The 24,843-nt window shown below is 39.5% G+C and overlaps 1 protein-coding gene across 3 annotated transcripts; it reads left to right on the top strand.

The window, feature by feature from the left end:
• The first annotated feature begins 798 nt into the window (after positions 1 to 798).
• PLA2G4F (phospholipase A2 group IVF) lies at positions 799 to 24,526 on the top strand. Of its 3 annotated transcripts, XM_058852005.1 has the most exons (20): positions 812 to 1,085; positions 5,389 to 5,461; positions 6,785 to 6,921; positions 8,186 to 8,314; positions 9,733 to 9,773; positions 10,370 to 10,412; positions 11,582 to 11,648; positions 11,927 to 12,096; positions 13,600 to 13,713; positions 14,211 to 14,248; positions 14,768 to 14,903; positions 15,629 to 15,765; positions 16,803 to 17,025; positions 17,565 to 17,679; positions 18,838 to 18,975; positions 19,454 to 19,561; positions 20,473 to 20,667; positions 21,001 to 21,167; positions 22,234 to 22,420; positions 23,065 to 24,526. In XM_058852005.1, exons 1-20 carry the CDS (start codon positions 975 to 977, stop codon positions 23,292 to 23,294), a joined length of 2,559 nt encoding a protein of 852 aa, XP_058707988.1. In that variant the 5' UTR covers positions 812 to 974; the 3' UTR covers positions 23,295 to 24,526. The 3 variants fall into 3 exon arrangements, with proteins under 3 accessions (XP_058707997.1, XP_058707988.1, XP_058708005.1); XM_058852014.1 differs by lacking the exon at positions 23,065 to 24,526 and having other exon boundaries at positions 799 to 1,085; positions 20,991 to 21,167; positions 22,234 to 22,367; XM_058852022.1 differs by lacking the exons at positions 812 to 1,085; positions 8,186 to 8,314; positions 9,733 to 9,773 and adding an exon at positions 4,735 to 4,820.
• The last annotated feature ends 317 nt before the right edge of the window (positions 24,527 to 24,843 follow it).

Genomic DNA, 24,843 nt, shown 5'->3' with positions numbered 1-24,843 from the left:
ACTGGCGCTAATGACAGGAAATGATTAATGAATGGGACCTTGGTGAGAATGTGTCACATTCTCATGTTTGCATGGAGCTAATGGCATGCTGCATTACTGGCTTTCATACATTTTCTGACACTTTAATTGCTGCAAGAATAAAGTTTGGTACTTGGCCTGCAATTCCAGTTTATAAATTTCAGCTCTTTGATAAAAAGCTCCAGCAAGACAACCATCAGCAGCTGCTAATAAGCTAATAACTTTTAGTAAACTATTTCCTTCACTACTTAATTATTTTTTAAGGTGTGATAGACCCTTAAAAAAATCTGTCCTGTTTCTTGTAAAGTTCTTTGAGACCCTTTGGTGGAAGAATTAAGACTGTCCACGGAAAGGAGGAAAAACGGGGAGAGTTTTGCAGGCTGCTATGAGGGGAGATGTGGTGGGGAATTGCTGTTCCCTGAGGCGTCTTATGGCAGACCAAAGTGTGGTGTCTCTGCTGTGGTCTCCCTGAAACTGCTTTGAACAGCTACAGTCAGTGACAAATTTTGTGTTACTTCAGGCTTGTAAGAAGGGAAATTTTTTTCTATTTAATAATACTGGAAGGTTGTGCTGGAGCTCCGAAAAGGATTTTTAATGGCCATAGTTGTAGTCAGGTTGCTGGAACTCTCCAAGAAAATCTGGATTGGGGGTTCAGATGTCGCGGCTGGATCGCAAAGCGGCTCTTCCTCCTGCCCAGGGCTTCCCTGTTAGGTGCTGCCTTACTGCCCTTATCTTGCAGCAATATTGGAAAAACCTGCCAGCGAGGTTTTGAGCGGGCCTGTTCGGCAAGTGTGGGCCACACCTCCGCTTCTCACAGCTGGAGCACGGCCCGGCCCTGCGCAAAACTGGAGATGAGCCCATAGCGAGCTGCCCTTCGCGGCCGGGCCTCCGGGGACTCGCTTTGGCTCCGGCTTTCCCTGTCCGATATTCGGCAAGGACAGAGGGACGTTTTCCTCATGTTCCATGAGGTGCTGCGGGGCCCATTTCCGCCCAGAGTGCTGCCTTTCCTGGCAGCGGTGCTTTTCCAGAGGAAGGAGAGGAGAGACTCGGGGCTCTATCACTGGCGGGTAAGGCACACGGCGGGGCTGTCTGTGGGATGGGGTCCCTCAGCTGCTGCGCTCGGGAGCGACTGCCGCACCTGTGGGAAACCTGCGCTCCCGCAGGGGTGAAAAGGTTTATTGGTACCCAAACTGTTCTCTTAATGGTCATGTCAATGGAGATTCCAGGCTTTTATTAAATTTTGAAATCCAGAGCAGGTCTGCCTTTCCTTAGGTTTTGGGGAGCAGAATTGAGCTGATGCCAAGCACTTTTTTTGGGGAGAGTCCAGAATATTGCACTTTTCATCAGTAGAGACAAAATCACGCGTATGTGTTTTCTTGCAAAATAACCTTGACTACAGTTGCCTTCTGTTCTACTTTCTATTTTACCCTCCGGGGATTAATGATCTCAAGTAGACAAAGACTAATGATGGCTTCAGCTCCTGTTCGTCGTGCAATGCAGCCACAACAGATAACGTGGTTTTGACGTGTTTGTCCTTTAAGTGGAGTGAAATAATTTCATTTTATAAGATAGTCAGGCTAATAACTTCAGTTTTGAATTAAGCTAAATGTTTGTGAAGGAGCTTTTGACTGGAGATTTGATTATAAGCTGATCACCCTTGTCATATATCCTATCATGCCATCCCCTCGATATACAACTTAAAATTGAGGTGACAGTTGTCACAAGACAACTTGCTGCTTGTATAGCTTTCTGCACATCTGCTTGCCATGTGAAAAAAATAAACTTGTTGACTTTGTAATATTACTGTTTAGTACTTAAGAGATTAGTTGGAAGAGGTTCATGTTAGCCTCCCATTAACTGTAAACCACTAAATATATTTTCCCTCAGGCAATTGCTATTTAAATAAAAAAACCCCTGCTATTAAATGAATTGCTATTTAAATTAAAAAAAAAAAAAGAAAATTAACATTACTTAACAAAATTTTGCTGGCTATGGAGAGAGACTTTTGTATTGACTAATTGATAGCAATTGAGCAAGGGGTGGGACGGCAGATCACCCTTTTGGCTTTGTAGATAAATTCAGCATGATCAGACTGCTTTAATTTTCCAGATTTTAGCCTTAGATTCACTTCTAAAGGCAAACAACAATAAAGTGAGAGTGAACCCGATGTTTGCCCCTGCTGCTGTTACTGACATGCTGGCACTGCTCATGTCCTGGCTAACTGTAAATCCTGCCTGCCAGAAGACCATGGTTCTGTAAGTCTCCTTTCACAGCTGCAGATGTATATTCCTGAGAGAGGAGGACAGTGCAAGGGGTGCCCAGTTGCTTTGGGCTTTAAAAGCAAACTTGTGACATTTTGGCCACAAGGAAGGGAATGATGTGCAGCAACGTTTCTTTGGGAGCAGGAGCATGATGGGGAGAAACTGCTCCATTTGTGAACTGAACATTTCTTTGAGCTACCTAATTTTCCCAATAGCTGTGAAAATAAAATATGTCATAGAAGTTGTGTTTCTATTGGCTACGACAGCATTTTTGTAATGAATCTGGCGGGCTTATTGTGAGACCTCTGCATTCACTGAGACCTTTGGAGTGGATACCAGCACTTACATCCCACTATATAAAGGCAGGTATCCTGGGCTACATGAAGGTAAAGACTACTGGGTCCTGTGGCTGGGATGACTTGTTTTACAGCTGCTTTCTTCTGCATCAGCATCTTCAGTTTAGATGAAAGGTGCAGACAGTTGTTTGCAACTGAAAAAGGCTGAAAATTCAGCCTTTTACCCTCATTTTAGGATTTAGGATTTGAAGTGGACTTTTCTTTCTTTGCTTCAGATACACTCCTGAGCTCTGGAAAAGCAGTGATTCTGAAAAATCATTGAAATGCAAAGCAGAAGTTAGCTGCCTGCTTCAGTCACACACAGTATGCTGCCATGTATAGTGGTACAGGCAGAGCTGTCATCAGTATCTGTTGCCCATTTCCCATACGGATTTCTTGCCTGCCTTTTCCCTGATCATTCAGATGGCTTATCTGATACTCCCATGCTTCATTGCTCTGCAAGCTCACCTGGCTATGACCTTGCTGTGCCTTTGCTAAAAGATAAGTACAAAAGGCATATGAGGAGGTTCTGGCACAACTGATCACACAGGCTTGGGAGCACAGTGAAATTTCTCTTGAGTTATATGCCCTTAAATTATGATCTGGGTGTGGAAAATGTATCCTCAGCCGTGTAATGACTGGCTGCAAATCAAAGGTGTTAGAGACCTTTGGAAGGGACTTTCTGTTGAGCATGTAAGTAAATTTCTGACAAATGGTGCTCACTAAAAGAAGGATAGGCTATTTTCGTGCTGATCTTTGCTTGCTCTGATAGTGTCTGGTTTCCAGGTGACAGCCATGCTCTGTGAGTGAAGATTGCTTTCACAGCCATGGGGGTGTGATTATGTAGCTTCATGTCTCAACTAATAGAAGAGTTGCAGGAACTTTAGGAAGTTGGTGAGAATAACATACACAATCTTGAATTTCTCTCTGTAATCTATTCCCCAACTTGACGAAAGGTGGTCAGCCTTTGTCTGAGAAACTAGTGTTGGGGATTGAATAAAAGAAAGATGGTTAGGAAGGGTTTAAAGAGGAAAGAAACTAGCATCTGAAAGGTGGAAGTCATGGTGAAATTCACTGAGAAGGCATGTCTTGTTCACAGAAACAAAGGAATAAGTACATGTCATTTCTGCAAATAAGTGCCTTTAAGATTAGTAACAGTATAACTTGAGTTTATTTGCACAAATGTAATTTAGTACCTGCATGTGAGAAATCTTAGGTGACTCATTAGTTTTTGCTCTTTGCTTGTTGGTCAGGATGGATGGTACTTGCTTAATGCAAGGTATGCCTTGGTTTTATTCTGTTGTTCAAACCCTGTTTTGCAAAAGCTGGCAAGTATCTCCAAGAGATGAAAGGAAAACTCACCAAGCATGTGACTGCTTAACAAACATAATATAATTCCATTTATCAGATAAGGAACAATCTAGAGGAGTTGAACAGTTCAGGATTCACTGGTTTCTATGAGATTCCAGTCAGTGATATGTAGGCCCTACGTTTTTTTATATTTCAAGAATCATAGAAATAAAGAATGGTTTGGGTTGGAAGGGACCTTAAAGGTCATCTTGTTCTAACCCTCCTGTCATGGGCAGAGACACCTTCCACTGGACCAGGTTTCTCAAAGCTCCTGCCTGGCCATAAACACTTCCAGAAATGTTCACATCTTCTCTAGGCAGCCTCTTCCAGTGCCTCATTTGTCAATCTGCAGTATTTTGCTGTAAGTGAAGATCCTGTTGAATTTAATTGTAAGTGAATACTTAGAATGTCTAAAATTAAACAGAGTTCTCAAGCCAACCATGCTGAAAATTGTGAATGTGAAGTAATGACCATTTGTGCAAAGCATTTTGAAAATGTGATTTAAGAATAGGAAAGGTTCTTAGCTGGCCAGGATTGTGGCATAACTGGTGAAAATGAGGGAGAATCCTATTGTGTTCCCAAGCCTTACACAATTACTTCTGTGCAGTCTCTGTATTAAGTCACCTCAAGCTGTTCTCTCTTGTCCCCTGCCCTCCTCCCACTTCTCCTTCATGATATTCTAGGATCTAGTCAGACTTTTTTTTTCCACTTCACATCCTGACATTTAGATACTAATATTACTTTCCAAAAATAGTTTCCCAGAAGCTTTCAAGAGTAAGGATTACAATTTTATCTCTGCTGGTAAAGTGACATGCACAAATAGAATGCTGATATCAGTTAAGTGTCCAGAATAAAAGTGAGTTTAAGTTTTGTCTTTTCTAGCCCAAACTGCCATGAAGTGTTTTGGTAAGCAGGTGTTTTGCTTTTGTGTATTTTTTTTTTCATTGTAAACAGTGTGTGCCTTTTATGTCTTTAGAACTTGCTCTTAAGATTCTTGCCATGTCTGCTTTTACTCAAGGATTCATGTGCCCTTGGCCAGTACTCTTAAACTAACTGTCGTGAGTGTAAGTGTTTGAGCAGCTTTAGCATCTCTTTCTCCCTCAGCAAGAATGTACTAACAAAGCAATTAAAAACTGATCTATAATTAGAGGAATCCCTAAATAAGGGACTTATTTTCTGAAGTCCATGAGGAGTTACCATAAGACACCTGTCATTGCACTGCCTAAAGGGAATTGAGTTTCCTTCTAGGCTCCTTTAGTCATCTTCTAGGACACTGAAAGTGCTGTGTGTGATCCCAGGCTGTTTCATTAATAGATTATTTTGGGCTGGCTGGTTCTGATCCATTTTTCTGTTCTAATACTAGTGTGGTTAGAGAACAGGCATTGCAATTGAGCTAAATGCTGAGCTTGTTTCTCTCTTTTCAGTGGGAAAAGCACCCTTACTACAACCTAACAGTAAAAGTCCTCCGAGCCAGAAACATCAAGGGTACCGATGTATGTAAGTATTTACTCAAGGCTTTATGAAAACATGTTGGTTCCTTGGTGCATACCTCTAGCACATAGGGCATTGTTAAGGGAGCCTCTTACCCACACATATTGCATTGCCTTTATTTCTTAACAAAAGCTTCTCATGTGAAGCATTATATACATGTCAAGTATATTATATATATTTCAAAAGCTTTATGTGAGACCAGTCTGCAGATTAAGCAGCTGCAGCTGTTCTTACTTTGCAGAACAAGAACAGTTAAGTCCTGGTAATGTTTCACTTCTCTGCACCTTTACCTGTTCTACTCTGGCCCATTCTGTATTCCTTTCTCTGGCTTCAGCCTTCTGGTTATGGCAAGTTTCACCCTTGCTCCTGCTGAACAGTCTTCCTGAACCTGGAAGCAGAAATCTTTAATTCTAGCATTCAAATGTTTATTTTCTCAGTTGTAATATTGCTTTATTTCATGTACCTGCTGTATGTTTGTCATTGCAGACTTCAAAAGAAGTAGGTGGTTGACTGATTCCAAGATAAACTGCTTTTTATCTACTCCTGGTTTTGATAGCATGGGATATATTCCCTTCCATTTACACACCTGTGCAAAGATCTCAGGGCTGTTTGAGGCATTTGGATCTTTAAAACTAATTTATATTAAATTACTTCAGATTAAATTGTGTAAGGTAGGCTGCCTTAAGTTTATATCTGGCATCAAGCATTGAAATACTTGGAATGCTAAAGAGCTGTTCAGAGAACAGAAAAGCCTCCTTAGCGGCTGAAGGCAAGAATCATGTTGTGAAGGGTCCTTTTCTGTGGCCTGTCTGTTCAGCTGGAGTGAGGAATGGTCCCCATATTTGCATTGTTGAAGGGGCCCTAAATGGAAGAAAGAAGGACTCTGAGACAATAATTTATTTTCAGGGACTGGAAACAGCCCAGCTCCTGGCCAGGCTAAACAGGGGTATAAGCAGCAGTGGTTGTTGCCTGCTTGGACTTTAGTAGGCTTAGGCTCTTTCAGTGGTGCCCAGTGATAGGACAAGAGGCAACAGGCTTGGTATCAACAGTAATCTTTATTTAAAAGTTGTTTTTCCTCATTTCAAATACTAGCCATTTTTATTAAGGGCATTATGATTTCGATGAACCAGAAAAAAAGAAGTATAGGCACCTAATATTCAATTTGCTTCTGTTTAAAGGCATTTACTTCATTAAAGACTTTTGATTTAGCAGTCCAGTCTTAAATTTGCACTTTTCTATGATGCAATGAGATCTAGAAAATGAGGAGCTCATGGGAAAGAGTGTATTTGAATAAAGATTTTCTGGTGCCTGTCTCACTCTCTGCTGTAGTGTCCAAGGCAGACTGCTATGTGGAACTGAAGCTGCCCACTGCATCTCCCCGTGTCTCTCGAACTCAGGTTGTTGACAACTCTGAGAACCCAGAATGGAATGAAACTTTCCAGTATCGCATCCATAGTGCTGTCAAGGTAAAGACACTGTGTGAAGCAAGTGGGGCTACTTATGTTTTTGTACTGGCTTGCTTTCGATAGTTCATTAAAAACCAAGGGTTCTTTATTACCCTCAAAACAAGTGTTGCTTGTAAGGTGTCAGTTGTCTTCAGTGGTACAAAAAGCTGTACTATATGTGTCCAGTGATACAATCTGCTGAGGATAACTGCTCTCATGTAAATTGCAGCTAGAATTTTCCATCCTTGTGATGCATCTCAGGAAAAGGAAGTTACGCCCCTACCTGGTGGAGTTCAAGGAAATTCTTTGATTAAGCAAGTTTCTATTTGATGTCTGCTTCTTCTTTCACAGGAACTAAATTTCTACTCACTGCCACATAGTTCATTCAGTCAAGTTTTACTGTCAGTTCCAATTGAGAAAACCAAATTCAAACTCTTGGATAGAGGCTGTACCTCTACTATCTGTGAAGGATCTAGTACAGTATTTAACAAAGTCTTCAGGTTGACAGCATTCATTCTCAAAGTAGACACTAATGGTAGGGGGAAGGAAACTGTACTTTGAAAGATCAGTTTTAGTGGGGCAGTATTACTTTGAATAACATCCCAGGCTTTGGAATAAGCTGTCTATTAACAAGAAAGTATCCCCCTCACTGGAGTACCTTTCCACAATGGTTGGTGACAAATAATGGAATGGTAATTGACTTGACTGGTGAGACAATTGAAAGTTAAACTTCAGAGTGTGGGATCTTTTACTTTCCCTCCAGGCTCGTGAGACTTCAGCCTGGTTACTGCGGGTGACTGTCAGCAAAATTCTAAGTTCAGTCTTGTCTCCTTGACAAGTTGCTGCAGGGCAATTATTTGGGTGCCGTATGTCCTCACTGTATCTATTTCAGTTTCTCTTGAGTTTACCATCTCTGAGACACTGCTGAGCAGGAAGTGATTTGGTCCCATAACATCCTGGACTAAATCATCACGAAAGAGTGAGAATTGCTATTGCTTCCTTCGGCTAATCTGTGCCTGGAGCTGGTGGAGAGTACTGTCACATGAGTTCAGCTGGGACCTCCCTCTAGTTGGGAAGCTGAAAAAAATACTTTAGCTAAATGGTGTTAGCTAGAAGAAATTTTTGCTTAACTATGCTGTAAGCCATGCTGAAAAAACTGAATTTTCCTTAGGATTGGGAAAGGGGAAAAGTATTGATTAATGCACAAAGTGTCTATCATATACAGCTACCCAGGTTTGTCAGTGTTCCTGCCCCTTTGTTTTAGGCTGCTTATTTTTGCTTTTAGAACATTCTGGAGTTGACCCTCTATGATAAGGATGTCCTTGTCAGCGATGAGCTCACCTCTATTGTCTTCGACCTGGGGGGCATGAGGCCGGGTCAGCCCGTGCTGCGCACCTTCAGGCTGAACCCCGAGGTGAGTGCCTGGCTCAGCTGGGAGTGGCTGCAGCTCATCGCTCTCACATCTGGCAACACCTGCTGGTTGGTGTATCTGTGTTGGAGGAGCCAGAAGGGAAAAATCAATCAACTGGTGATGACAGCACATGCGGTTTTACTGTCAACCGAGATTTTTCCGAGTTCTCTGGTAGCTTCATTTGTGTGTTTTCCACAATCTTTGGGATGCTCCAGCTAAATAAATTTGGGATTACTGCTGTCTTTCAGGAAGGTTAAAACATCTTTAAACAGAGTTAGTTTTTCATGAGACTTAGAGGAGCATAAACTGGTTTTATAATGAAAGGCATTTGCAGTCAATAATCATTGTGGGGACTGTCTTATTTAGTTTGTCAGCATCAGTTTGCAAAAAACAAGTTTATTGCTGCCAAGGTTACCTCTATATCTAATAAGTCAAAAGCCTAAGAGAAGCTTATCTTCTCCGGGTTATGTTCAGTACATTTAACCTCTGCTTCATGTGGATGATATTTGTGACCAGCTGCTCTCAAGCCCTGTTCACCTGTTTATGGACTTACAAAACATCCTTTTTTATCTGGGTAAAAGCCACATCACCAGACTGATCTATTTTGTAATGCCATAAATGCATTGCTACATAAGGTCTGGATTAAAGGTGAGCTAATGATGTGTTTTCTTGAGAAATTTGGGTTCAGTATGGTTGGTGTGGTCAGAAGCAGACTAACTAGTGTGCAGTTCACAGGGAGGTGCTGGGCAGTGTCACAGGCACTCCAAATCATTTACGATCATGGAAAGAGCCTTAGTAATTCCATTGTTCCCACTCTATCCATTTATTGAATGCTTAAGTCATCTTGATCTGTACTTAAGGGACTGGAAATTTCAACTTCAGCAAAGAAAATTACCCAAATCACCTTCTACTTTGTTATTTTAAAAGCTGTGTTAGGTCTGGTATCAAATATTTACTGTATGTTGTGGGAAGAGAAGACTTTGGCTGGAAAAAAGTCTGTAGAGGATAAAAGCAGCAAGGAGCTAAGAGTGCAAGCTGCTGAAATAAGAAGTGGGAAGAAGCCCAAAGCCTCATGTAGAAGCTGTTTGCAGAAATGATGTTGCAGTGGTTCTTGAGCCAGAGGAGGTTTTTTTCTCTCATTAGCAGAGTAATGAATCTGAGAGACAACTCTCACTTCTGTGCACTTGTGTCTTCAAATGTAGATGTCTGGTCATATAGAACATGTGCAGGAGAAGAGGAGTATTTAAAGGCTAAAGGCTACATTTAACGATTTCAAAATTTAACTGGAGCTTTTATAAAAGGAACAAACCCAGTTATTTTAACAGGAAATAACAGGAGAAAAGCTTAATCTCTTGGAGAAATGTCTCTTAATTATATATTCAGAATCAAGGGTCACCAATATCCGACTTTTATTTTAAAAGGCTAATGAAGAGCTGGATGTAGAGTTTTTCTTGGAGAAATGGTGAGTCTTACCTGAGGAGCTGAATGAACTCGTGCTCTGCAGATTTGTTGTCAGTTGCTTTTTCTGTCTGGGGATAGTCTTGCTCATAAAAAGGATAATGCTTTATAGTTCTCTCTGGTGATTGAGTTGATTCACTAATGACTGACCGAAATTATCCTTAAATATTCCAGTCACCAAAATTTTTGGGGTACCAAAAATAAATAAAATTATTCTGGACTTCATGGGAAGTAAGTGAACACTTTATGGATTAGTTATTTAGGAGTGGAAAGTTGTCAGTTAACCTTGCAAAATACACAGATCTATCTATCTTTGCACTTTATCTATCTGATAGTCTAAGTTCAGCTTTTCTCTAGGTTATCAAAATAACTGAGATGGGGAGATCTTACAGCACATGCTTACATTTGCAGACAAATCTTTTTCTTCAATTTTTCCAAGCCCCTATTATTTTGTGAAGGGAAATATACTTGGTGTTTCCCTAGATCTCCCACACTGAGGACCTTTTCACCCCGCCGCTTATTCAGCCAATTAGTTTGTAAAGCAGTATGAAGAAAAATGAAAACCAGTGGTCCCTTACATTAAACCTCTTGCTTTCACAGCTCAGATGCTCCTACAGAAGTACTGACCAACGGAGTCCTTGTGGTGAGTACGTGGAAGCACAGTATGTGGAAGTACAGAATCATGTGTGTTGTGATTTACTGCTGAAGATGAGTTTTTAGTAGCGAGGGGAGAAGGATCCTTGAGTATTACAATCCTACTTCCAAACAGCTTCTATTCCTTTCCAAGATAATGTGTCTGTTTTTCAATTTGTTGACTTAAAACTCTTCCTCAGTTTTTAAACTTGATGCTAGCTTACAGAAAGCAGTAGTTTTTTGTTTTGTGGTGTTTGTTTTTTCCCTGTAAGGTTGCTATGAAAACGGTAAAAAATATCTTTAGCAGTCAAGTTAGTCTTGAAGACTGTACTGTGTTTTCTAGACTAGATGCTGTCCAGGAAGAGTCCCTCCTGTTTTAACATTACTTCTAAGCTTTTATCAGTGCCATTATTAAGTAGGGGATTGCTCCCTGTTCTTTTGGGTTAATCAATCTAAGCAAATCAGTGTGCTATATATTAAAAACAAGTCTTTTCTTCCTTGAAAGGAAAGGGATTGGAGTAATGTTTTTTGTAAGGACATAAGGATAATGATTAAAATGTACAGTTTTAACTTTTTTTTTCCCTGAAAAATTGGTGGCATTTAACAGCATTTAACAGTTCTGAAAACTATTTCATAGGAAGGAACCTTTTGTGTTCCAGTTTCCCTTAGCAAGTCAGTCTTAATTCAAGCAGTGGATTAGTTTCTTTTAGTACAATTGTGTCCAAATCAATCTCTCATCTGCTGTCCTAGAGGGTAAGCTGATGGCTGAATGATGTGAGAGACTAAATTTCATGAGGACATAGACAAGCAGGGACAGAAATTTATGAAGTTCTTGTTTGGATCTGAGCAGGTTCTGCATAGCTACTCATATGTACATTTGAAAAAGGTAAAAAAACTCAGAAAAACCCCAGGTGTTGATAACTTGTAACTGTGAAGTACTGGTTGTAAAAAAAAAAAAAAGTTCCTGGAATAGAAACAAGCTCTTGTTCTGAAACAAGAGCTAATAATCCTGTCCTACTGAAACAAAACTTGGTCTTTATTTGAAATAACAAAAAAATGCCAAATTTTTTTTGACAGTTTGCAGCTGTAAATTTGCAACTAATATAGTAGGTGAATTAAACTTCAACAAAGAAGTGAACTAAAAATTGTATGACCAGAGCTGGTTTCTTTTTTTCACAGGTTCATCCTTGCTTGTGTCTGCAAGGCACTGTCAACAAAGAGGAAAACACAAAAGAGAAACAGCAAGGTAGGGCTGCCTGGAGAGTTTAAGTCAGGACTACTCCTCAGCATGTTTGTTCCTTGAGAGAGAGGGGAGACTTGACTCTGTCTATACAGTACATTTTAATTTATTGACTACAAAATTGACTTTTGAAGTCAATTTAGATTGTATTTTCAATAATTAATAATATTGGTACCACACAATATAGTTTTTGCTTGTATTTTCATGGTCTCAGCTACACTTAATAAATACTTGAATTTCAACAAATGGTCCTTGTGATCTAAACTTCTTTTTCTAACGCACAGGACGCTGTGAGGTCAAGGTGTCTGTCCCAGGGGCATATCAAAAGCAGTTGTCTATTCCTTGGACACCAGACAATGAGACGGATTATGGAACCTCCTTTGTCTTTCATGTGGATAAAGAAATGTGTCCAGAACTGCAAGTGGAGCTGGAGCAAACCATATCTGTCCTTCAGGTAAGTGTCCATGCTGATTCCACAAAGCTTACAGAGGGATAAGTTTTTCTCTGTTTTTCACACACTACTTTCTTTCTGTTTGTTTATTTTTTTTTTTAATGTCAGATTGTGCATTGGATCTTTAACATTGTATAAAGAGATGAAATTACCTTAAGAGTATACACTCCCCAAAGATTAAATGTCTGTTCAAACTCATGGAGTAAGAAAATGTTACTCTGCACATGCTTTTTACTTTCATCTTTTGAGAGATACTCCGTAGGAACTCTTTTCTCTTAGAAACGTGTAGATCAGTTGCCTCTTCCAGAGGTTTATTTATCTTTGTCTTTTACTTTGGAGTTTCTCCAGGTACCCATATAGTGACTGAATATTCATTCTCCAAAAATAACAGCAAAGAAACTCTTTATTCTATGATGTTTTTTATCCCCACTAGTAGTTGGGTAGCATGATTGCATATGGTGATCTTGACTACTCTAGAGGCAGCTGTGGAGAAGAGGACACAAAGAAGGATTTGAAAAGTAGCTTTGCCAGAGGGTTTGTTATGCAGCAAACATGAGCTGAAGAGAGAGACCTGGACTTGAGTGGTCAAAAACTCAGAGCCAGGCAAGCAAAAGCCCCGCAGAGGTCAACTGTGGAGATTGCCCCAGGTGGTAAACCTCAGCCAGACAACTCTGGTAGCTAGCTGGGGCATTGGACTCAGATCAGCAGTTACTGGTCAGAAGACACCTCTGAAGTCTGTGGGTAGGTCACAGGTCACAGGTAGTGGTGTGAGAAGGGTGACTATTTTCTCTCTAAGGTGCAGTCTCCTCCTGAGGACTGAGCCCTGTGGTTGGTGTGTGGCCTCTCTGGAGGCTCTGTAGGCTTGTGTGCCCCTCTGATATGAGGGGTTTTTAATATGCCTCTTTACATTTAGTACAGAGCTGTGTGCAGATTCCTAAGGGATCTTGCCATTTGCTATATGGCAGAAAACTCAGATATTTTCTGGCAAGCTTTAATCTGCTCTGCTGTTGAAGTTTTTTTAAAATTACGTGCTGCCACACGTCCCTAAGGTGATTATCTTATTTCTTATTTTGTGGTATTTTTTTAATGCATATCTAATGCTGTTGCCTTTTTTGGTACTTTTCCCAAACCTTGCTTGGAAGATGGAATGCAAGTTTGTTTGTGAGATTTCTGACACATGCCAGAGCTATTTGTGGGAGAAATTTTGTACTTGAAGACTTTTTAATTGTGGCAGACAGGTATATTAAAAACACCCAATAGCAGCAAACGAAAACCCCTTAAAACTAAACCAAACAACAAGAAGAAAGAAAGAAACTATTTTAATGAAAGAAATACCCCTGCAAAGACCTGTCAAGCAGAAAGCAGCATGCCCTCAAAAAATCCTGGAGTTTTGGTAAATATTTAGCTATAGTGATATTAAGAATTGTTTGCTGTTTCAATGTATGAAAGTCTTATATTTTTTTTAACTTTTTTCTGTGAATCTCAAATAAGATTGTTTTTTATTAGGATGGCGTGAACCCTGATATTGAAAAGCATTCTACAGTTCTGGGACTGGGGACTGTACCAGTTAATTCCCTTCCTATTGGAGAAAAAGTTGATAAAATCATTTCTTTGGGAGAGGTAATGTCAATATTTTGCTCTTGCTTTAACATGCATGAGAGAACCTTTTCCTCCATTGCCTCTAGGTGTTTGGAAAGTTAGGCAACGTGATTCTCAAGAGTGCTGTTTTTCTGGATGTCTAGAATAATGAGATTACTCAGTGCAATTCTTCCAAATATGTTTTTATGGTTGGGTCTTGCAAAATAAAGTTCATCACTTCCCAAAGAAAAAAGTCTTGTCAGGATGTGAAATAAAAATATCAGAGGAGGGAAAAAGCAAGACACTTGCAGAAGAAATAATTTCTTTCACACTGTCCTCTGAGTATGTTTTTGCTTTGTGCAGGGACTGATAGAAATGTCTGAAATAGATGCAAGGAAAGGTGTTCCAAAGATTTTGTTTTGTGGATGAGGAGCTGTTCTGGATAGTAAATGGTGACTCTGTTGATATCATAACTTCTGGTTTGTAGTTCCACCTGTCTATTTGCTGTCAGTTTCAAGATGTGTTCTCTCTTTTCACAGGGAAAAAATTTGGATATGAGTTTGAAAACTGAAGAGAGGTGAGTGGAAACCCCAAAGTCCTTTGAAAATCAGGAAGCTGATAGGGTCATTTGGTATCCAGTCATCAGCTGAAGATCCTGCTCCTGTTTTACAAAATTATAACAAGTTAATTGGTATTCAGTTGCCTCCTTCTGTCTCTTAAGTTCAAAATATTCTGTTTTAAAATCCCTCTTCCCCTCATTTCATGTTAATGTTAATATAGTGATGTCTGTTGCTCCTCATACAATCTTCTTCACCTACTAAGAATCTTTTCTTCCTTTGTGAAATTCCTGAAGAGTAATCTGAGTACTGTTTGACAGTACTCAACTTTGAATTTAAACATTAAAGGAGAAATACAATATGGAGAATTTAATTTTTTATTCCAAAAGGTGTCGTACGAAATAGCTGATGTATACACTAAAATTTCACTTGATCCAGTTCAAATCTGCACCTAGATTGTGTGTTCAAAAACATTGCTTTTCCATACTGATTACAAATCCTCCAAAATTTCATGTTTTTTTTCTTGACTTTTATTTCAGCACTTGGGATCTTGATATACGTCTGGGTTTTGATCTCTGTAAAGAGGAGAGAGAATTTTTGGACAAAAGGAAGAAAGTAGTTTCTGAGGCACTGAGGAAGACTCTTCACTTAAAAGAATCCCCTCCAAAGGATGAGGTATTGAGCACCGTCCTGTGGTGAGATTGGTAAAATCCTTCAGGCTTGGTTGATAATTAGGCAGTGTAGGAATCCTTGCTTGTAACCAACAACAAACATGGTTTACATTTGCTATAGTGAATATAGTGGGAGACAGATCTCTGGTACTTTTCAGTTCTGAAGTTTAAATGTTGTTATATTTCTTAAATTTTGAGGGTGGGGTGTGTGTTTTGGAGCTCAAAATGTTGAAATTTCAGAATGTATGTACTTTACTAGAACTCTAGTATCTTGGACTTTGGGCTTGGAATTGTGATGGGAAATTTTGTTTCAAAATGTTTAAAATGAAGCTCACATCACAGGAATAGATTCTTAATTTCTTATTTGAGGAGACTTACATCTACATATCCTGATGCCTTGCTCAGTAATATTTGGCTGTTGTTACAAGAATAATCGCCTCCAATATGTGTATTGTATGAAAGTAAATGAGTGATAATATACATAACAATTTCAATAAGTGACTGCCCCTAAGGTGACTGTGCTATGCTTTATAGTAAGCAATATATTTCAATTACAAAATAAAGAAACAAGTTCAGCTTGAAATCAAACCCAAAATTACTTGTAATGTAGATAGAAATAGAGGTTTATATCTCTATTTTTTATTCAAATGAGGCTGAGATGGGATTAGTTCTGTAATTTATTGGCAGTCAAAAGCCTGTGGTTGTGACTCCTGAGTTTTCTGTCTGCAGGTTCCAGTTGTAGCAGTGCTGGGCTCTGGAGGTGGGATGAGAGCACTGACATCGTTCTATGGCAGCCTTGCTGGGCTGCAGCAGCTGGGCCTTCTGGATGCTGCAATATACCTCTGTGGGATTTCTGGCTCTACTTGGTAAGCTACACGTAGTTTTGATTCAGTAACTTCGAGGTGAAATGGTAGTGTTCATGCAAAATAGGCCTATGTTATGTTTGTGCCATGTGTAGGCAGAGAGCAAATCAAGTATTTTACTAGTTTTTACCTATGAGTTTTGTTGAGTATCCTGTGCAGTCTAAGAGATCCCATGTCATGTCCAACCCATACAGCTACTGGCTAAAATTATGAATCTGCTGCTTGTGCAAGTCTGACAGTTGAATATTGGAATGTATTATATGAATAAAACTGCTGTGTCATGCCTCAGAGCACTGACTCAAAAACCTTCCTCATTCCCCTACTCTTGCCAAGAAAATAACTGAGGTGGTGCAAGTCACGGGAAACATGTCCAGGCAGGCCATCACGTCATCACATTGCAAAATGGCATAGAGGCTGAAGAGTGGCATAGTACTGTCTTGCCCTTTGATGGACTGGAGCAATGTGCTGAAATACTAGATGTGGCTAGAGTGTTTCAGTGGCTGAGTTCTTGGAGTTTGTGATGAAGTCATCACTTGTGTTTGTGAAACAATTTCACAGAGGAGTTGTGCAACCTGACGGCATAATCCTTCCTTACAAGTTTTGTGTGTTAAATTAACTCCTCTGTACTTACTTCTCCTGCCCCTTTTGATTCAGAGACACTTCCAAACAAATGTAGGCATCTGTATGGATAGTCAGTGATCCAAACTAGCTTCTCCTTTAATCAGACCTGTCTTCTGGTGAAGGCCATGGCCTCTAATGCTGCATGCTGCACCCTGCTCTGGAGTTAACATAGGTGTATGAGCTGGTTCATGAGTGCTGGCATAGGATGCTTGGAACATCTTTGGAAGGCAGGTTAGCAAGGACAATGTCCTGTAGGTGTCAGGATTTTCAGCGCAATTTAGAGTTCAGAAATCTTTTTTTTATTTTCACTCTTCTTTTAGCTAGACTTCTCAAGTGCTGCAACACTAATTATAACTAGCTAAAATTATTGTTTACACTAGGGTCTTTATTACTGATGACATTAATAAAAGCATTTTCAGGTGTTTATCAACACTGTATCAAGACCCTGACTGGTCACAGAAAGACCTCCAAGATGCTATCAGAAGAGCTCAGGATACTGTGTCCAGCAGCAAAGCAGGGGCATTTTCCCCAGAACGACTGAAATACTATTTCCAGGAGTTGAATGCAATGGAGATCGCTGGACGGAAGGTTTCCTTTACAGATTTGTGGGGCCTTATTGTGGAATATTTCCTACAACAGAAGGTAAAAGAATTCATATTTGGATGTGTACTGCTGTTTGTTTTTCAAGTGTGGCGCTACCGACCCATGTGTTTAGAGTCAATAACCCAATTATTCTCCACCTTTATCTAGGTGGTACTGTGGAATAAACTTTGTATCTTCTTTAGTAAAGGATTTTTAATTCATATGGATCAGTGTTACAGAAAAATGCAGTGTTTGTTTGGAATGACTGTTACTAAAATAATAGCTTTTGTACTGGGCAGGTTAAGCCTGACAAAATATTGGCTTTGCACAGCGGCATTACTGCGCAATATTTCCTGTGTAATTGAGACTGAAAATCAGAGGGATAGCTAGTTTATTAACAACATTAGACATTCTAAATATACAGCTACAGAAATACTTTGGACAAATTCAGCCATATACCTGGACAGTGGAGAGGAAAAGGGACTTTGAATTAATAGTGTTGTTAATCAGAAGTACTAAGCAACAGCTACCAATTATCAAACTATGGGTACAGAATTTATCTGACTTAAATGGGCTCCTCCTTCCTTGCTTGTGACCAGGAAGATCCATCAAAGCTGTCTGATCAGCAGGAAGCAGTGAAATGGGCCCAGAACCCTTATCCTATCTATGCAGCTGTCAATGTGAGACCCAATATAAGCAGTGGTGACTTTGCAGGTATGAACATGGAAATCTATTTTTGTTTGCTTAAGTCCATAAATTTATTTCATCTGTCCAGTTGCTTGGGTAGTGAGCAGCTGATACCAGGAAATACAGCTCAAGCAGCAGTTGGTAGTGCAAGAGGAAACTGATTGACAAAGAATTATCATCCTGGTAGCAAATATCTTCATCATGGCTAAAATGAGGAGTGAGATTCAGAACTGTTGGACATTCCACAGGTTTTGCTAAAAACTGCCTGAAATTTTCAGGAGCTGAGGAGGTTCCTGTAATAAATATGTCTGTCTGAATCAAAGAATTAGAGTCTTTGGTGATAAGGAAATCACTTTCTTCTATAGTATCAGATAAAAAATTTGTGTAGGATTCATATAAAATGATGGATTGGCCACCTTGCAATATGCTTTGGTGGCCCGAGTTCTTAGAGTAAGAATGTGAAGACAGTCCTTCACTGAAACTTGAAATAGGATGCAACAAGTGGAGACAGATGAGTGAGACAGGAACACAAATGCTTGTGTCCATCTATGTACCACTAAGGGACTTGTTTGTTTTACTCTGGAGGATTATGTGTGTATGGCAGTGAATTCAATTTGACCCAACTAGCCAGAGTTCAAGAAACATTTGGAATTTGGATAATGCTTGCAGATACATTCTGTGTTCTGTCTGTGAATTGATCAGTGCAGGCCCAGGAGTTGGACTGGAAGACTGTTCTTTTTCAACTCTTTGTGGAAATCTTTCAAACATGAGAGGGGGCACTTTGATAGTCAGACAGTGAAGTCTGACACAGTGGGTCAACTGAGTTTTCAAGTCAGTACTGTAATAGTTTCTGGGAGATGGTTCATGGTGTAAAGAAAAGCTGAGAAAAATAATATAGCTTCCATTTTGGATGGAGAAAGGAGCTATCAAAATGGTTTAAAGTAAAAGTAAAATAGATAGGTTATTTCCATAGTAACAAAGTCAAGATGGAGCAAGACGGAATGAAAGCCTTCACAAGATGAATCATATGTACATAGAAACTAGAGAAGGGGGCAGAGAAATTCATAGTGGTTGTGAAGAGTGGGGAGAGTCCCTTCTGTCTCCCCTCTGTGAGCAGATACCAGGTAAATATTTTCACTCATGTTTACTCTGAGATGAGTAAATATCCTACTGGCTTATTCTTAGAGTGGTGTGAGTTCACTCCCTATGAAGTTGGATTTCGCAAATATGGAGCTTTTGTTCGAACAGAGGATTTTGACAGCGAGTTCTTCATGGGACGGCTTGTCCAGAAACATCCAGAGCCCAGGATTTGTTTTCTACAAGGTATGATCTTATGATAATAATTAATTATCATATAAGGAAATGGAAAGGAACTTTGCTGCTCTGGGGACTTAGGAACTCAAGTCCACGCCTTTTCTCCCTTCCAGAAGAACCTGAAGAAGTGAAATATGTCAAATCTTCCTCCAGAGCTTTAGGTTCATAGTTGGCTCACAGTGTTACAGTCTGATGTCCTGAGTCTGCAAGATGGCTCTATTATAGCCACCTGTCAAAAATGTCCACTGTTGGTCTTCCTGTTCTCTTACTGTCTTTTCCATGCTTTTCTCTTGGAAAAATTTCTGCATTATATTGTAACATCATAATTAGTCCCATGATTAATGCCAAGGTTTTAACTCAAACTGTTAGAGTAGTAGGGATCAAGTGACAGCCCTCTCCCATGAAAAATGTCGGGTGAATTACTGGCCTTTTGGTTACACTGTGAAAAACCTTGAGAGTGTTAAATTCTTCTGCATTTCTTCTGCAGGAATGTGGGGCAGTGCCTTTGCTGCAAGCTTGGATGATATCTGCCTGAAGGTGGTTGGTATAGGACTGAGCTTTCTGGATTCTTTCAAAGATGTTATCAAAGTTGTAGGTAAGAGCACATAATATAAGAATACATAAAAATATTTGGATTTTTCAAAAGATTACTGATTTTTTAGTAATCACAAATAATATGATGCAAAAATATGTTATATATAGTTTCCAAGATTACCACAAAGGGTGGATTGGGACAGATCTCTTTTATTCTGTGTTACTCCCTTTTATCACTCTTATAGTAAAGAGAGAAGTTGTTTCTTTAGTACACTTCCTCATCTTTTAAAAAGAATTTGTATCTGACTATAAATTTGGGCTAGCTCTGGGAGCTACCTTAAACACATTTTAAAGTGCAGGCATCATAATCCTGAGAAGAGGAAGAATAGAAGCTGGATTGCTAAGCAGGAGATGGAAAAGGAGTCTTTCAATTTCCCCCATGGTCTGCCTTTTGTAATATTGGATAAGCTAGTTGTAGGCTTATCCATTGATCTCCATTAGTTCATTACAGTGAAAAGTAAATGTTTTAGAAGCTGGGATTTGTTAATATGCATAGTTATTGCCTTATAGTAACTAGTGGCAGAAGAGATTTTTTTTTTCCTCTGCCTTTCCAGCCCTGGTTCTCCCAGCACACCCCACCCTTTTTGTTTTTTGTAGTTACAAATGCTACTGTGTGTGGTTGACTGATGTCTTACGTGACAGAAGTGGTTGTCACTTGGTAACAAGGGTTTCTTTGCATGGCTTTGAAATTTATATGGGCAGTGCTTTATGAGTAAGCCTTTTCCCGTTAAACAAGGCTCGTAAATCACCCAGTTACGGAATATGCATCTCATTTAAATTTCATTGCAATAACCTTATTAGAGGGCAAATTCAGCCTTAGGACAAATGGTTAAATATTGTAGAAAAAGGCCTGACTGAAATGTTGGAGGTGGCATTTTGTTTATGTTCTGCATCCTTCTGTGACTTCTGCAGATGACTGCCGAAGATTCCATTTCCGAGACCCAGCACGACTGAAGACTCGCTTGGTTATACCTGGGGGCCCCTTGTTACAAATTTTTCAGGATTTCTTCAAGTCCCGGGTCACATGTGGAGAAACCTTCAACTTCATGAAGGGATTGTATCTTCATAAAGATTATGTTAACATCAAGGAATTTGTGACTTGGAGAGGTAAAGGAGTTTGTGTGTATCTGACTATCACAAAATATTAATGCACTGTATAGTATGTCATGGAACATACATGAGCTTGACTTTGTTCTGCTGAAGCCAGGGAATATAGCCCTGCTTACACTGTAGCAAAAATTTTGATCCACAGATTTTGTATTTGTTTTGTCACATAAGGCAAGCTCATCATCGGACTGTTAAGGTCTGTCTCAGATGAAGGTGCATGTTGGAATGTCTTTTTTCTTCTTATAATGCTAATATGAGTTTTGTGTATTTCTTCTGCCAAGGCATGTGTAACGAATCAGTATAGTTACTTGTGTTACTTGGAGTGTCTTACAGGTACTCACCTGGATGCATTTCCCAACCAGCTGACTCCCATGGAAGAGAGCTTGTATTTAGTGGATGGTGGCTTTTCCATCAACTCTCCCTTTCCTTTGGTACTTCAGCCAGAGAGGGATGTGGATGTTATTTTGTCATTCAATTTTTCCTGGGAAGCTCCATTTGAGGTGAGAGATCTAGCTGAGCATTATTACATGAACATAAAAGCACAGAATCATACTCAGTGGCAGCAGATCAGTTGGAGCTGAATACAAACACTAATGGACAAATGAATGAAAATAAATGCTTACATCTTTCATGGAATCACAGAATGGTTTGGGTTGGAAGGGACATTAAGGATCTCATTTCAACCCTCCTGCCATCGGCAGGGACACCTTCCAGTAGACCAGTTTGCTTAAAACCCTATCCAGCCTGGCTTTGAACACTTTCAGGGATGGGAGTCCACAACTTCTCTGGGCAGCCTGTGCCAGTGTCTCACCATCTTCACAGTGAAGAATTTGTTCCTAATATCTAATCTAAACCTACCCTCCTTCAGCTTAAGGCCATTTCCCCGTTGTCCTGTCAGTACATGCCCTTGTGAAGAGTTACTCTCCAGCTCCTGTAAGCCTTCCTTAGTACTGGAAGGCGTTGTAAGGTCTCCCCAGTGCCTTCTCTTCTCCAGGCTGAGCAGCCCTGCCTCTCTCCTCCTGTCTTCCTATGAAAAATCATTTCAAACGTTATTTTGCTATGCTTTGTCCTGTGAAGGTCATGAGAAAAAAGAAAGTTGACAACTGTGAGAAGATTAAAAAATTTTCAGAAGCCTAAACAGATTGTTAAGTAAAATAAGATTCTTTGCTTTGCCCATAAAATCATTGTTACTTGGATATGTGCTTCTAAAGAAAGTGTGGCTATTGGTGATTTTCTTCGTGCAAACAAGGTATTTTCTGTGCATACAAGTGTTCATTATTAGGTGCAGAAAAGTCAAGGTGAATAGATTTAGGGTAGGAAAGCATAAAAAAATTTCAGCTGCAATCTGTTGCTGTTTGTTGCACTTCCTCTCTTCATACTTCTACATTACCAGCCAGAGAAATTGTTTCTGCTGATTTGAAGCTGAGTTTGTCACTTCTTTTCTTCTTCTTTTTTTTTTTTTTTTTTTTTAAATGGAAGTCTCTTTCCCTTTGAGGATTGTAGTTAGATGATCATAGAAGTGTTGCTGGTGTTTTATTGCAGTTATTTTTTTTTCTCTGATAACAGGTTTTAGAGCTGACTCAGAAGTACTGCGAGGAGCGGGAAATTCCTTTTCCAAAAATCAAATTCAGTCAGGAAGATGAAGAGAAGCCAAAAGAATGCTACATGTTTGTGGATGAAAATAATCCAAAAGCTCCAATTGTACTCCATTTCCCTCTAGTGAATGACACTTTCCAGAAATTCAAAGCTCCAGGTAAGAAAGCTGCATCTTAAAGCACTCTTCTAACAATTCTTTGAGTGTGCTGATGGGGAAAATTCAGTGAGGTCAATGTTCCTCTTTTCTTTCTTCTTAATATTACTCTGTAACCATTAAATTGTCATTTACATTTAACGCAGAATCAGTTTCCACTAGTTTTTTGAAGGGCAGGATGAGAGAAGAGGCTCACAACCTCTCTCCCCACAAAAGTGTTTATTATAAACTTTAGTGTTAATCTTTTAACACTGGTATTTAAATTTGAGGGGCAAGGTATTCCTAGAGCCAGTTGAACTTGAGGTTGGTCTTTCATTTTAGTGTAAAGCAGCACTTCCAGGGAGAATTGAGCTTTATATTCCTTATTTTGAGCATAATAATCAAAGACGAACTTAACAATTTATCACAATGAGAATGCCTTTTAGTACTGTATTTTGGAATCTAGTGGAAACAGGGTAATAATACTTTGCCCTTCAGCTTCCAGATATTTTGGAAGGAGCTGTTATCTCTGAGGAGAAGCTTTGGGGATAAAGTTAAGTTTCAACAGAATTATCTCTAATATCCTCCTAACAGAATTCAACTAAAATGATTCTACCACTGCAGAAGGTTTTTTGTGATTTTGGTTTTCTCTTTCTTTCTTGCTGCAGGAGTTGAACGTGAGTCAGAAGAAGAGAAATCCTTTGGTGACTTTATCATTGAGTCGAAAGATTCCCCTTACCGTACACTAAACTTCACCTTTGAGCCATATGATTTCAGCAGGTTAGTGGAAGTGAATCGCTACAATGTTCTGAACAACAAGGACACTCTCCTCAAAACCCTGAACTTGGCTCTGCAGAGGAGGAAGTTGAAGAAAGTGACCAATAAGTCAAATACATGAGCAGTTTGCAAGGCTGAGGGTATACAGAGAGGCTGCAGTGTACAAAAGCCGTGAGGTTCAAGACAGGATACTGAAAGTGGATAGCTGGAAGCTGTCTTCCTCAGGAGGGAGTAGTAACCTGACACTGAAAACTCATTCCAGGTTATGTGCTCTGATGGAAACTCAAGGGATGTACAATACAACATGGACATTGCTTCCTCACATTGGGAAGAATAAGGAATTACCTAGCTCAGTGTCTCAAATCGCAGTGGCTGATTCCAGAGGATTCGGGAGGTCTATCCAAACCACTCAAGCATCTGGAGAATAATCTTCCAGACTCTGAGTGATGCACCTGTTTTTATCAAAGCTGTGTTGGTGTTTGAGGAAGCAGATTCATTCTGTACCTTTATCTCTTGCTTATGAACCTCCTTTCATGAACTTCTACAGTTTGCATCATCTTAAAAAGAACTACACAGATAAAAACTACACACTGAGAGAAGAGATGTCTCCTTTTGCTTTCAGCTTGCTACTGGCTGATACCCTGGTACTTTCAAGACTAAATAGTCATTACTTCCCATTTTGTCATTCATGGTTTCAATTTCCTTTCCCTTCTTGAGGATTTTAATGGCTTTTCGTCTCCCAGAAATTCTATACAGAGAATCTTATTTTGGTAAACAAATTTTTTTCAAGGAAATAAATGTTTTTTATGTTTAACAATAAAAATACATTGTGGGATTTTGTTACTCTTTCCTATAGTTTGATCATCATGAGGTGATGAAACCGTGCTGAAAATACTGTAAGTTTCATCTTTCTGTGTAAGAGGAAGGAAGGCTCCTTTGAAGGGTTTGAATTAGATATTTTTTACTTACACTTCAGCTTGTAATTCACCCAGACCTTTGTTGAAGGAATTTGTGTCTATGTATTTTAGAAACATCAATAGTCAAGGTAGGCACACCTTATGAATGTGAATTAATAAAATAATGTCAGATGCTGCTGTGCCTGGGATGGGATTCACCTCACTTTGCAAAAAGCCCAGAGAAAAGTACTGAATGGTGCAGGTGGAAAATATGTAATGCAGAACTGTGGCAGACAAGCGCTGTTCCTTTTATGGCTTTTACATTGAGGTGAATGTACCAATTCTGCATTTAAAACTGAGGACAGGAGATTTGTCTTATGAAAGTATTTAAGGGCTTATGGATGGGTATGATTCTTAATACATTTTCTATGTGTTTTTCTTTTAATAAATACTAGTTTTGCTCACATGCTCTTCACAGTTTTTCTTAAGTACACTTGTCAGAGACAACTAGGTTGATAGCTTGCAGGTGAAAATCAGGGGCTGAGCCAAGAAAGAAAACCTTATATTAATGGCTTACTACAGACCACCTAATCAAGGGGGAGGATGAGCAAGATAATACCAGTTACTTCTTAAAGAATCTTATAAATGTGGAAAATGCATTTCAGCTGAGAAATGGGAAGTGACGAAGTTTTCATGGTCAAGAACTGTGGTTTTTGCTATCTTAGTAAGAGCTGGAAGTTGTGCTGGTGAATTCAGCTGACTCAGACTGGAATC

This window comes from Poecile atricapillus, chromosome 1, assembly GCF_030490865.1.
Source record: "Poecile atricapillus isolate bPoeAtr1 chromosome 1, bPoeAtr1.hap1, whole genome shotgun sequence".
Lineage (NCBI taxonomy): Eukaryota > Metazoa > Chordata > Aves > Passeriformes > Paridae > Poecile > Poecile atricapillus.
This window is presented reverse-complemented; position numbering and strand designations above follow the sequence as displayed.

What these genes read in the sequence shown, in the direction of transcription:
- PLA2G4F (XM_058852005.1), top strand. Translation starts at nt 975, where the DNA reads ATGTTCCATGAGGTGCTGCGGGGCCCATTTCCGCCCAGAGTGCTGCCT. An exon ending in CCTTCAGGCTGAACCCCGAG is followed by an intron (nt 8,315 to 9,732) that starts GTGAGTGCCTGG and finishes TTATTTTAAAAG; the next exon opens with GCTAATGAAGAGCTGGATGT. An exon ending in CCTGGGAAGCTCCATTTGAG is followed by an intron (nt 21,168 to 22,233) that starts GTGAGAGATCTA and finishes CTCTGATAACAG; the next exon opens with GTTTTAGAGCTGACTCAGAA.